We start from the raw sequence: 14,752 nt of genomic DNA, 5'->3' as shown, positions 1-14,752 counted from the left end.
ACACAGAGGGGGTTAGGGTGGCACGCACACACACACACACACACACACACACACACACACACACACACACACACACACACACACACACACACACTTTGAGTCGAGTCCACCTAAAACGAGTCCAAGTCAAGACCAAGTCCAGGGGGGGGGGGGGTCGAGTCAGAGTCGAGACCGGAGTTATGGCTGTTTAAAGCCCAGCCAATAGAAAAACAGAGGGGGCGCGGCTTAATCAATTACAGCTTGTCCCTATTGGCCGGAAAAAGTCCAAAGTCGTGTAAGCGTTTTAAAGTTTAAATCACGTTGCTAGGCAAAAGTATGCCAGAGTAATGTTTTTTTTTTTTTTGAGTCCCCCATTCAAAGTCAATGGGGTTTTTGGGCGTCGTTTTTTGTGAATTACATCGCCATGGTAACGCGGAACAGCAAGAAAATGTTATGATAAATAAAGTTTTATTTATCAAGTTTTACCAAGTTGAGAAAAAAAATCCCCCAAATTTTTCTCCTCGAAATGGCACAGCGCATAGGTGGAAAGCCTATGCGCTGTGTCATTTCCTAAGAGGAGGAACATTTGGTGGATTTTTTTCAACTTGGACAAGTTTTTTTTATATATTTTTTTAAATAAATCTTTATTCAAAACTTAAAGTCATGACAAGACAAAACAAAACAGACAGTGAAAGACAGAAAATTCTTTCACTTGTCTTAAACCACCAACCTTTGGTTCTCAAGGCAAAGTTCTTTCCTCTGTGCTATAGTCATAGTAACTCTACAAGGGACAACAAAGTTATTAATCTCATAGGATTCAGAAGCCTGAGCATTCTTTTCATAATTTAAACGTTTTTTTTTTCCTTTTAGGTGGACAGTGAAAGACAGAACATTTTCATAAAGGTGTCAAATGACATGCATTTTTGCTCCTCTATACTTACTATGGCTCTATAGCACAGAGGAAAGAACTTTGCCTCCAGAACAAAAGGTTGGTGGTTAAAGACCAGTGAAAAATGTTTTCTGTCTTTCACTGTCTGTTTTGTATTGTCTTGTATGTCATGACTTTTGAATAAAGATTTATAAAAAAAATAAAAACTTGACCAAGTTGAAAAAATCCACCAAATCTTCCTCCTCCTGTGGAAATGGCACAGTGCAGAGGCTTTCCAACTATGTATTCCAGAAAGGAGGAAAGCAGTGTAAAGCATAGGTGGAAAGCCTCTGCCATTTTTTCAACTTGGTCAAGGTTTTTTTTATATATTTTCTTTAAATAAATCTTTATTCAAAAGTCATGACATACAAGACAACACAAAAAGGACAGTGGAAGACAGAAAATGCTTTTCACTGGTCTTGAACCACCAATCTTTGGTTCTCTGGGCAAAGTTCTTTCCTCTGTGCTATAGAGCCATAGTAAGTCTACAGGGGGACAACAACGTTATTAATCTCATAGGATTCAGAAGCCTAAGCTTTCTTTTCATCATTTAAAAGTTTTTTTTCCATTTAGGTGGACAGTGAAAGACAGAAAATGTTCATAAAGGTGTCAAAGGACATGGGTTTTTGCCCCTGTAGACTTACTATAGCTCTATAGTAGTAAAGAACTTTGCCTAGAGTACCAAAAGTTGGTGGTTCAAGACCAGTGAAAAACACTTTCTGTCTTTCACTGTTTGTATTGTCTTGTATGTCATGACTATTGAATAAAAATGTATTTTTGGGTAGAAAATAAATATTTCGCGCCACTCATTAAATATTTGCTCTCTGCATTCCATTAGTTCGGCGTGACGTGGCTTATTTAATTAATATTAATGTTTGTAGTCGCCTTATTTGGACAACCTGTTCTTCCTCCTGAGCCACAGCCACACACAAACACATATGGGCGGGGGGGGGGGGGGTTAGAGCCTGCATGGTGGCTGGGACTTCAACACATCATGTGTGTGCAGGTGTTGTGTTGTTGCTGGGTGTTTTTATAGCCTGCTGGTGTGAAGGTTTGGGGTCAGTGATTATGTGTCTCAGCAGGGTGTGTGTGTGTGTGTGTGTGTGTGTGTGTGTGTGTGTGTGTGTGTGTGTGTGTGTGTGTGTGTGTGTGTGTGTGTGTGTGTGTGTGTGTGTGTGTGTGTGTGTGTGTGTGTGCGTGCGTGTGTGGAGGAATTCTTCCTCCAGGCTACATGTCTGCTCTCATGATCCCAGCATCCTTGCCTTTGTACAGTAGACATGCTGCTTCGATTCAGCTGCCGTCCTGCTTTGATAGTGTGAAAACAGAGATTGGTCGTCTCGTGTTGTCAGCTTGAAGATCTGCGCTTTTAGGCGAGTCGAACTAATGAGGCTTGTTTCCTCTTCCTACCAGGTGCAGTTGACTCATACAGTATATATTCCTCTCTCCCTTATTCCCTCTCTCTCCCTCTCTCTCTCTCTCTCCCTCCCTCCCTCTCTGATCCCCCCCTCTCTCTCTCTCTCCCTTATTCCCTCTCTCTCTCTCTCTCCTGCTCTAGCATCCATCCTCTGTTTATCTCCGTCCCCCTGTGCATCATCCCCCCCCCCACCCCAAACCCCCACGGCATTTCCCAGTTAAACGCGACCTTCACGTGACCATGGAGGGGCGCCCCGCCCCACCGACCCCCCCCTGAGGCAGCCAGTGAGGGGAAGGGGAGGGGAGGGGGGGGGGGATAAAGGCCACAACCCCAGAGGAGAGTGTGCTCAACATCCCAGAAGGCCGCAGTCGGTGACAGTTCCAGATTATAGGTCCTCCTGGCCCCGGTATGGCTGCATGCTCGCCTCCTCAAAAGGGTACAGTCTATGAGAGCTGACAGGACCCTCTCTACGGGGCGAGGGGGGGCTGCGGGTTGCTACGGTCCCGCGGGTGGTGGTGGTTGGTGGTGGAGCGGGTGGGTGGGTGCTCTGGACCTCCCACTGTGTCACACAGACACACAGACAGACCCCCGAAGCGGCAGACAAAGCCCCATCCTCGTTTTTTTTTTTTCCTGTCCCGTGCCGTGCCACTCGGCGAGGGCACAGACAGCAGACCCCCCCCACCCCCCCCTACCCCCCGGAGGCCACACCTACATTTGTGTTAGACTCACAGGAATATGTTGGTCCCGGTTGGTGCCCGGGCACACGCCACAAATGTAGCGCACAAATTATACCGAGTATAAATCACACTTACTGTATGTCTTTGTCCGTGTTGCAGATGAACTACAGTATATGATCCTTTTTGGGGGGTGGGGTGGGGTGGGGTGCGGTGTGTGTGTGTGTGTGTGTGTGTGTGTGTGTGTGTGTGTGTGTGTGTGTGTGTGTGTGTGTGTGTGTGTGTGTGTAGGAGTGGGTGTTTGATAGTTACCTTGGTAACTAGTGACAAGGCTAGGAGTTGGTTTCAATATAAGCTAAGCGGTTTATTGTCTGATTCAGAAGTGGCTGGTACTAAGTAGTAAGAAATACTCAGTTTTTCTGGAATTCAAAATGTAAAAGTACGAAAGTATGGCATCAAAATGTACTTAAAGTACTAAAAGTAAAAGTCAAAATGTTTGAAAGCAGATCTAAAAGCTCACAACACGTCGCGATGCAACGGGTTGTGAACTTATAAAATGTCTATTTTCAAACAGCCTAGGTATAGGGCTAAAGTGGTCTATGTATGTTTTATAATGTTTTAATTTATATCTACAAAGTAACTAAAGTTACCAAATAAATGTAGTGGAGTAAAAGTACAATATTTGGATCCCAGATGTAGCGGAGTAGAAGTAAAAGTACTGGAAATTGGAAATACTCAAGTAAAGTACAAATATCTCAAAATTATACTTAAGTACAGTACATAAGTAAATGTATTTCGTTACTTTGGAACACCGCTCAGGCCAATGTGTAACATCCACTCCAATCCACTTTATTTATCGAGCACATTTAAACCAAAGTGCTGTACACTCAGAACCAAAAAAGAAATAGGCTACGTACACAAATGCCAAGAGCAAACAATACACAATAAACAGGACAACATATTGCCTAGTGGGAAAGTCAACTCTTTTGTCTACGTTTTTGAAGTGAGTTTTCAAAAGTGATTTAAAGGACAATTTGTTTTACAACAAGGGTTCATATTTTAGATTGTAATTAGAGAAAATAAAAGATGATTGTTAATTTTTTTTTCATTTACTTCTTTCTATCGTTTTAGCAATCTCAGCGATTTTGATTACAGTGGGTGAGGGCATGCGATACGTGTAAGTGGCTACATTTTTAGACACCATAAACTGGTGATTTCTTTATTACTATTTACAGTAACACTATTAGCCCCCATGGGAAAGTAACATTTGCCCATGAAAGATTGCGCTGCATCTTGGGAATGGGCTTGTTGTGTCTGAAAAGACATTATTTAGCCAATTGCATGCATGCCCCCACCCACTGAAATCAAAGTCATTCAAATCTCTAAAACAATAGAAAGCAGTAAATGAAAACATTTTAACACTCATCTTTTCTTTTCTCTAATTCAGGGGTCTTCAACAGGGGGTCCTCAGAGTTACTACAGGGGGTCCTCCAAATCATTGTGTGATAGAAACTTGTTTTTCCCACTTTTTTTATATTAACCACTTGAACCCTAGCGTCCATATTCGGAGAACTTTAGCCAAAAATAGCAGATCTACAAGCTCACAACGCCTTATTTGTGGCAAAGAGCTTTGGAGGGGGAAAAGAGCAGACTAAGTACAGTGAAAGCTCAAGTTTATGAAGTATTGACGGTTCAAGTGGTTAAATATCTGGAAACCCACATTAAAATGAATCCAAAATATACTGATGATCGTGCTGTCAAACAATGAAACTATATGGAATCTATGAACAGGTTGCGGGGTCCCTGCTTCATCTCTCTCTCAACTAAGGGGTACTTGGCCTGAAAACGTTGAAGACCCCTGCACTAATTACAACCTAAAATATGAACCCTTGTTGTAAAAAAAGAAAGAAAGTTGTCCTTTAAACACAGGCAGGGTTCGAGACGCTCGTTCCACAGTTTGGGCGCTACGGCGGTAAAGAAATTATCCAACTCAACACAACATCCAGCCATGTAAAATGTCCTCACCGCTTTGTAGGTCTTCTTCTGGCCGGCGTGTTTGGGTGCCCTGCCGGGGTCGGCGCCCATCTCCACGTGCATGGCATAGATGATGTCAAAGAAGTCCTCCACCACCGCCACGCGCTTCAGAGACGAGTTGTCCTGCACCGAGCCGCCGTCTGAGCACTGTGGAGCACAAGTTAAACTCTGTGTTAGCCTTGTCACTGTCAGTGGTGGGGAAAAAGTACAACATGTTTTTAAAGCCAAAGTGAAATAATTACATTTTTGGGCACACCAACTTATTTGTGTATCCCAAAGGTCAAAGTAGCCTTTGTGATTTTGGGGGATACACAATTACCTCAAGAACAGATATACAATCAGTGTAATATCTCTTATATGTTGATATCTCATTTGGCTGAGCGGTTGAAACACTTTTCTTATAGTTACTAAAGTCCCAACTGACTTACAGAATGGAGAAAAAAGAGAAGAAGATTTGTTTTGCCTCCTATGCTAGAATCCATCAGTAGGTCATAAAGAAGCCTCATAAAACATTTGGCACTTTTATCCACTTCGCAGCAGTAATTTTGCTAAGCCACCTGACCTACAAAACCTGCATATATTCAGAAGGGGATCTTTTTTTTGCAAGTTCCAGACAGTGTGTGGGCCTTTTGCGGGTGATTTCTTTTAAACAAATCTTCTCTTCTGTGGGGTCCCTGGCACAAAACATTTTTAAGATGGCCTTCGCACGGCCAAAGACGTATCATTTTGGGGGTCCTTGGCACGATAACTACTGATTAAAGGTCGTTGCACACTGCTGCGTTTTTTCCTGCCGAATATAAGAGCGAATTTCGGAGCACGTAGATGAAGGAATCAACCTCACGTTATGTCAATCAGGTTTGCACACTGCCGCTCGTTTCGTATTTATTTTCGGACCACTGGGTCCCTTGCTCTCTCTATGTCTCTCTCTCTCTCTCTCCTTGCCCTGAAAAACGCATTTCGCAACGAAAAAACGCAGCAGTTGTGCAACCAGCTTTAGATTAAAGAGCCAGAGAGACAGGGTCCAGGGACAGCCCTGTTAGTGAACAGAACACTCTGCAGTGATTACTGTCACAACACAGAGCACAGACCTTTTAACAAACACACAAATATCAGTCCCTTGAATGTGCTCTTCAGAGTAATAAATACACATAGAGAACTCTCTGTGATGCGGAGCATAAAAGCTGTCCATGCTTTATGAGTCATACTGAAACTCAATAAACACTCTCCCAGGGTCTCCTCTCACACGCACGCACACACGTGCACACACATACACACAGTAGAACAGACACTGCTTGTTTCGTGCACTTTGCTTCCATTGTCTCAGGTACAGGTGTCCTCGTTAGGAAATCACACATGCCCGCTCGCCCGCCCACCCGCTCTCTCTCTCACACACACACACACACACACACACACACACACACACACACACACACACACACACACACACACACACACACACACACACTCTCTCTCTCTCTCTCTCTCTCTCTCTCTCTCGCTCTATCTCTCTCGTTGACCAAACAGTGGACCAGGACCCATTATTGGGTCGCAGCCACATTGTCATGTGTCATGAGAAAATAGATTTTCTTTTTTTTTTCTTTTTTGTAATACTGATAATGAAAAAATCAGGAAAAAAAACAATAGTGCAAGTTATCAGTTATTTTAACTATTTATGAAACATGGGTCTCAATCTTAAAGGGCTAGTTTTTTTTTTCTTCTATTACTCACTCATGGAGAATTGAATTAATGGATATTTTGTAGTTTTTTGTTTTTGATGACCAGCAATGGATGACCAGCTAACAATTTGATGGGGCGGTGGGAGGAAAAGGGGACCCAAAGCCCCCCTCTGCCCTGTCCTGGTTGGACTTGGGACATCAGACTCTCTTTCTCTCTCTCTCTCTCTCTCTCTCTCTCTCTCCCCCCCCCCCCCCCCCCTCTCTCTCTCTCTCTCTCTCTCTCTCTCTCTCTCTCTCTCTCTCTCTCTCTCTCTCTCTCTCTCTCTCTCTCAGTGCAGCCAGCCGTCCTGCCTCCCGTACCGCTGACCCTGTCGCCATAGAAACTGCAGGGCTCTCTCCCGGGCAGGTGTGCAGGGCAGCGGGTCACGTGACTGCTGTGTGGAGCAACAGCACGCTCCCTACACACACACACACACACACACACACACACACACACACACACACACACACACACACACACACACACACACACACACACACACACACACACACACTGCCCCAACATGGGGCTACTGTGATGGGCTGGGCTGCCTCTTGCTGAGTTACACTGGAAGCTACAGTCCAACATCCATTCTCAATGTAAGCCAGACACATGAAGACACAAAGCTGCACCATGACGTTTGTAGCTTCTACAACATTTACAGTTACACCCCTGCAATCCATGTTGAGCTGGCCTCAACTGCAGCTACAAAGCTGCAAAACCAAGTGTTGTTTGACCACTTCCGCTCACTCGTGTTTAGTCAACTATTCCACATTCTCCGAATGCTATATAGTGTCTGGAACGACAGATCCTGCACGGCGAGTATCGGACGTAGTCACTGCTGCACGGAAACTGATGTCCCATTGGAAACATAACTGAAGCACACTAGCACAGACAGAGTCATTCGAGCGGAATATTCTTGTTATGCGTGTATAGTTTAAGAAAACATTTGAAAACATCATGGAAGTAACACCAACAACACTAGAAAAAGACAAAATAACTCCCCCAAAAATATTGAAAGAAGACATAACGCTTCCAGTAGAACTTGTTATCGTTCTCTTGCACCAAGGGAGCGGGTGGGTCACATCCGCTTTATCCCATACTCATAATAAGACTTCCGTTGCCCCAGACTGTATGACGGGAGCATTTGGAGTCAACAGTCTGGCCACGCGAGACTACCGGTGCCCATCTGAAAATATGTTGTGCCTTTATGCTGGTTTGTTTACTGTTGAGAGCGAAAACTATTTTGCACATTAATTTAATCAACCTGGGGAACCCCCCCAAAATAATGTGGGGACCCCCCGGGGGTCCCGACCCACAGGTTGAGAAGCAGTGGTCTGGGGGTCTGGGGGTCCACTACAGGTGAGGAAGTTCCTCTCCCATGTCTTCCTGGGGGTCATGTGACACATCGTCTCCTCCTTGCTCTCTCTCTCTCCCAAGTGCTGCGAGGTAATGATGGTTGCCATGGCAACTAAAACCAGCTCACAGAGCCGGTTTGTTTTAATCCGGCCCTCTCTCTCTCTCTCTCCACCTCTCCCTCTTTCTCTCTCTTTTTTTCTCTCTTTCTCCTTCTCTATCTACCCCCCTCCCTTCCCTTCCTCCCTCCATCCCTCTCTACTCTCTCTCTCGCTCTCTACACCTCCCTCTCTTCCTCCCTCCATCCCTCTCTCTCACTCTCTCTGTCCCTCTCTGTCTCGCGCTGTCAGCATGGGCCACACTTAGATATGATAATGCTAATAAATGAAATAACAGTCCATCCTCCACCTCATCATCAGCACACCGTTATAGAGTATATAATCACCCACCAGAAGGTGAGGTGTGTGTGTGTGTGTGTGTGTGTGTATCATCCCTCCCCGGATGACATCACACCGCTGTCACTCGGGACACAATGGTGTCAGGTCCATTCACGCTGGATTTAGATAATCCCAGCGTGCAACCCGCGGGGTGCAGCACAGCACAGCACAGCACAGCACAGCACAGCACAGCACCCACACCTCTGTGTGTGCATCCATCCCATCCTCCTCCTCGGCGCTATTGTGCCGACCCCCACACGGGATATTCTGAGGCAGGATATTTTCTTATGAGGCTTTCTTATCGAGGGCCCTCTCAGTGCTGTTGGCGCTGCAGAAACGCAGCCTGAAATGGGGGTGTGGGGGACGTCCGCCGTGGTTGGTTGGGTCTGACTGTCGGTTATTTTCTCATGGCAATCGTTCGATTATACGATGACTTTATTCCACTGTTTCCCATTACAGTGTGCCCCGGGACCCATGTGTGGGTTGCAGACAGATTTTTATGGGTTCCTTTGTTTTGTGTTTCGTACATTTTGTTTTTTAATTATTATTAATCGACATATTTTCAATAAGCATTCCCAAAAAATGTCATTAATTAAAAAGAAAATTCAAATTTTTGTCAGTAATTTCATGAAGAAATCAAAGAAAAATCTAAGAAATGCCATAAATTAGAACAAACATCTTTAAGAAGTAGTAAAAATAGCCGATCTACAAGCCCACAACGGGGGCTAGTAGTTTGAATCCCGGGCGAATATTTCTCTTTTGAGTCACAGGCTAAAAAGTTTGGGAACTACTGATTTATTTGAGCGGCGCTAACCGCTCCTACATCTGGCTTTGTCTTTTTGTCCTGAGACAAAGTCTGCTCTGAGACCAACGTTGTTCTCTCTCATTCTTCAGGGAATCATGTGTCAAACAGTAGCAAGATGTCTGTCTGTCTGTCTGTCTGTCCGTCTGGCCAGGAAGCAACCAGCAGGTCAACAAGTCTGTGTTGTCGAGGAATTCTGGATCAATCAATAATTGATTATGCAAGAGGAGTCAGAGGAGTCAGGGAGGTGGTTGTGTCTGTGCTTCCATTGCATGATATCATGGGGAGAACTACTGCACATTAGACCAGGGTCATCACCATGTGGGCGGACATTGTTGTCAAAATTCCATTTCTGCCACAGACATACAGTACAAAAAGGGCGGACAATAATACTACCAGGAACACATAAAGACTAGAGCTAGCCCCGAATGACCATAACAGGTCTGTAACTCTGAGAGTTATGGGGGTCCTTGAAAATACATTGTTTGAGAACCACTGTACCAGTGGACTCATAATGTGTCATGGTATAATAGTAAATCAGTGTCATACATATTCTGAAGAAACTCTGGAGACTTGACGTTCAGTAATTGGGTATTATGGTCAAAATAAGACAATTGTAATGGTGTGTAAAACAGAAATTCTAAAATGATCCATCGACAAGGACAAGTCTTTGCTGCGGACACATTTGTCAGTGTACGCATAGGCGATTTTAAGGGGTGTCCTAGGGTGCACGTGCACCCCCTGGCCGCCAGGCGGCCATTTTGATTTTTTTTTTTTTTTTGTAATGTAACTTTATTTTATAATTATTAAATAAAACAGTGATCGTGATTTGTAAAATGTGCGCAAAAAGAGAGGTGGAGGGGCAAGTATTTCAGCTTGCTTGCTTGCAATGTAAGACCTATCAGCTTGCTTGGCGACGGCGCTGTTGGCAGACTTGGCAGGCACTGTGGGTGGGCTGTGAGATTGACACCTGTGCTGGCCGGCTGTGTGACTCTCTGATATGATGACCCACAATTCTGTGATTTCCTTATCTGTTTCCGCCCGCCTAAAACAATATGGATACAGCAGCAGAGCAGCAATAATGTCGAAACGAACTATAAATACAAAGACAATTGACCAATTCTTTATAAAAAAGAGCAAACCCAGTGCCACAACCGATAATTCATCATCAGGAAATGTGAACACGGGTTCACTCGACACTGACAGTAATGCTAATGAACGTGAACCAGAGGAGGTGGACGGAGCTTGCAGCAGCAGTGATCCAGCCACCGACATCACTGTGGAAGGCTCGCCGTTGCCGGAGACCGAGGCCCCGGTTCCTCCACAGCAAGCAAGCCCCACTCCAGACTCAACTGTTGTTACCCCAGGCCCAGACCCAGAGGAGCCAAATGAAGCCAACTTTGTTCATGAAAGAGACCCTTGCCATGGCCCGGATAAAGCCAAGCAGTTTTTGGCTTTGGGTCCATATCAGCCAGAAGATGTAGAATGTCCATTAAAGGCCGCTGGTGGAAAAACAACGCAAATTCAGAAAGGAGTGGTTTAAAGATTTTGCCTGGCTGGAGTATAGCGTGCGCCATGACCGGGCGTTCTGCTTTCCATGTCGGGCCTTTGGTTCTGAGAACGCCGAGCAAGCTTTCAGGAGGACAGGTACATAAAGACACATCTCTGTTTACACAATGCTGTTGTACTCCCTCCAAGTGCATAGTCTTATGTTCCCTTTTTTCAACTGTTTCGTTATATTGCTTTAATGCTTTGGCAATGTAATCTATGTTTTCTCATGCCAATGAAGCTAATTTAACTGCAGAAATCCGCTAAAACAACATTACAAAACCGCTAATATCCGCAATTTTTTTCGCGTGCGCGGTGCATGAAGTAATAGAGGTCGTGCACCCCCTGCTGGAAGAGGCTAGAATCACCTATGAGTGTACGGACACATAGATGACCCCTGCAGATCGGTGGCTGGTGAGGTAGTTATGTCAACGAACGCAGGGATCAGACCATCATTTTATACTCTAGTGCAGGAGTCTTCAATTTTTTCAGGCCGAGGACCCCTTAGTTGAGAGAGAGATGAAGCAGGGACCCCCCACAACCTTTTCATAGATTCCATATAGTTCCATCGTTCATATAGTTTCAGCACAATCATCAGTGTATTTTGGATTCATGTCAATTTGTGTTTTCAGATGTTTAACCACTTGAACCGTCAATACTTCACCTTCACCTTTCACTCTGTACTTAGTCTGCTCTTTTTCCCCTCTACACCAAACTCTTTGCCGAAAATAGCTGATCTACAAGCTCACAACGCCTCGCAGCGCGAGGCGTTGTGAGCTTGTAGATCTGCTATTTTTGGCTAAAGTTCCCAATGTGGATGCTTTAGGCTTCAAGTGGTTAATATAAAAAGGAGAAATAAAAGTTTCGATCATACAAAAAATTGGAGGACCCCCTGTAGTAACTCTGAGGACCCCCTAGGGATCCCGGACCCCCTGCTGAAGACCCCTGTTCTAGCGTCGCATGGACAGGCTGCACCATAACAAGACAGGCCGTATCAAAACAATAGATAGCAGGCCTGAGCCAAGACATCTTTGCCTCTTGCAACATGCAGAAATATGAAAGGGCTAACGTAAGACAAAAGGTGAAAGTTGGATAAAAGGCAAACATAACGGCAATGTATTTCTGCCTCAGTTCTTCCTCGCTTGTCTGCTCAGGAACCCAACCAGCATGTCAACATCTCTGTCTGCTCCGGGAAGCAGTCAGCCCAACATCTCAGCGTTAGAAAAATCTGATAAAATGTTACAGATCAACTCTGTCTGCCTTTGGACATTACTTGTTCTGAATGTGTGTGTGTGTGTGTGTGTGTGTGTGTGTGTGTGTGTGTGTGTGTGTGTGTGCGTGCGTGCGTGCGTGCGTGCGTGCGTGCGTGCGTGCGTGCGTGTGTGTGTGTGTCAGTGGTGTAAAGTAACTAAGTACATTTACTTAAGTACTATACTTAAGTAACATTTTGAGGTATTTGTACTTCACAGTTATAAACAGCAATTTTCAATAGGCTACTTTCACTTCTACTCCACTACATCTCAGATCCAAATTTTGTACTTTTTACTCCACTACATGTATTTGAAACTTTAGTCACTAGTCACATTGTAGATTTTGATTATTATTACACAACAACATGCATTAACCGCTTCAACCCTGTATACATTTTGGCCATTTGGACATAGCAGATCTACAAGCTCACAATGAGTCGCATCGCCGCACGCATTGTGAGCTTGTAGACCTGCTATTTTCAAAAGATATGTATACATTTGAAAACTTGAAATGGAACATTCTGCATAATGAGTACTTTTACTTTTGGTACTTTAAGTACATTTCAATGCCAATAACTTTGTACTTTTACTCAAGTACATTTTGAATTCCAGACTTTCACGTTGTAACAGAGTATTTTTATATTGTAGTGGTGTGTGTGTTCTAATTCAGTCCATGTTTACTCAGCATATAGAATCCAACGTGTGACTAACAGTTGTTAATTGGCTTGGTCTCATCGCTAACTTTCTCCCTGCGTGGCATCCCTGTGTTGGGCACATGACAGCGGGCACCCATGTGGCAAAGGGGGGAGAAAGTATGTGTGAATACCGATGGATGCAATGTAGTTATTATTATATTGTATATTTGTTCATGCTTTTCAGATGTACGTACGGGTACATGCTTTCCGACATCTTTAAGTGTTCAGTCACCAAACACGTGCACCCCCACCGATCACCTCCAAAATTCATGGGTGTGTGTGTCGTGCCACCCCTCTCAGTCTCTTCCTTCCTCTTCATCCGTCTAATCCCGTAGGACTTAAAACTCTCCTCTCCTCTCCTCTCCTCTCCTCTCCTCTCCTCTCCTCTCCTCTCCTCTCCTCTCCTCCCCTGTCCCGCTACCAAACCGCTCTGTTGCTAGGAGACTGGAGGGGTTGGAGTTGGCCGCCCCCAACCCCCCTGGCAGTCACGCGCACGCACACGCACGCACACACACACACACACACACACACACACACACACAGAGTAGCAGAACAGCAGTGATGCTGAGGGGAGAGTACAAGCATCCTGCACACAGGCGGGTCGGGATGGGGTTGGGGGGAGGGGGGAGGGGGGCAGCAGGGTCACAAAGCAAGCAGACATACTATGTGTTACACCTCACCATACATCACCTCCCATGACGACACAGGGTCGTACAAAACCGTGACGCAACCTCCTCACCGCTTCCTAGATGTCAAACATACGCACATATCTTCGTTGTCGGGCGGAAACCTCGTAGGTCCAGAACCGTTCTTTCACTCAGATCAGCCAACACAGGGATGCTGACGGAACCCTCGCTGAAAACCCCAGGTCAAAAATCCACTCGTCCCAAGACAATTCGCCCTCCTGGCACCCAAACTGTGGAATAAACTCCCTGTCAACCTTAGAACAACAGACTCACTCCCTATAGCTTCCACCGTGGCCTGAAGACTCACCTCTTCTCACCTGTATTTTCACTAGTTTTGTGCGACAGTCTTATATGATGAGGCAGGGCTTTAATTTACACTAGTGACGATATATTACACCACACCATACCTTCATGGTAGCCTCGGGATCCAGGCATTTCAAAAAGAAAAGCCTGGGCTAGCCCCCCCGTAACTATGGTTCACAACATTTTAATTGTATATAAAATATATGTAGCCGTTCAGATATCTTATTTTACATCAGTATTGTTCATGTGAACTGGTTTGTTTAGGCTTATCCATTATAATTATAAAATCGCTATGATTTATCACTCGTTTTCCACCGCGGATCACTGCCTCATTTGCTCAAAGCGGAGTCATATCCCCCTCCGCGTCCATTCTAGACGCCGGAGGACACGGTGAGATTTTCCGGGGGCATAGAATGTCCGCGTTGGGCGAGACTACCTCCCATGGTGACGCTGACACAATCTCACTGCTTCCCGATGTCAAACATACATATTAATTATGTATGTATGATTACAGCAGTAGTAATGTATAGTACTACTATTAGTAATGTATAGTGTGTCAGCGATTATTGCTAGTGTGCTGACAAAAAATTTCCAAAAAAACACGCCTAAGGCGCGGGCACCCTAGGCTACAATGCCAGCCTGACAGCATGTCGCAGGTTCGAGTATAGATCCCGACATCCTTTGTTGCATGTCACTCCCCATCTCTCTCCCCATTTCCTGTCAGTTTACTGTCCTATCAATAAAGGCATAAAAAAAACACTAAGCTTACAGTAGGCTATATTATAAGTGACATCTGAAAGATGCTAATGACAATATAACATTAATATTGTTTTGTATTTTTGTCTTTAAAACCTTGAAAAAAAAACGTTTCTGCAGCGATGTTAAGTGGCCACACCTTTTCGAGATGTTCAAGAGCGGGTGAAAAGGTTG

At 44.8% G+C, this 14,752-nt stretch overlaps 1 protein-coding gene across 1 annotated transcript in view; it reads right to left on the bottom strand.

The window, feature by feature from the left end:
- Positions 1–14,752, bottom strand: part of LOC308291423 (nucleolar protein 4-like) — a gene marked incomplete at its 3' end in the record, with an annotated part of 50,679 nt that overhangs the window by 21,833 nt on the left and 14,094 nt on the right. Inside the window, exon 2 of the mRNA XM_080733432.1 lies at positions 5,021–5,176. Within this exon, the coding sequence (XP_080589558.1) occupies positions 5,021–5,176 (156 nt within the window). The remainder of the gene's footprint in view (positions 1–5,020; positions 5,177–14,752) is intronic.

This window comes from Nannobrachium achirus, assembly GCF_963921795.1.
Source record: "Nannobrachium achirus genome assembly, chromosome: 9".
Lineage (NCBI taxonomy): Eukaryota > Metazoa > Chordata > Actinopteri > Myctophiformes > Myctophidae > Nannobrachium > Nannobrachium achirus.
The sequence above is the reverse complement of the archived record's forward strand: the minus strand, read 5'-3'. Positions and strand labels throughout refer to the sequence as shown.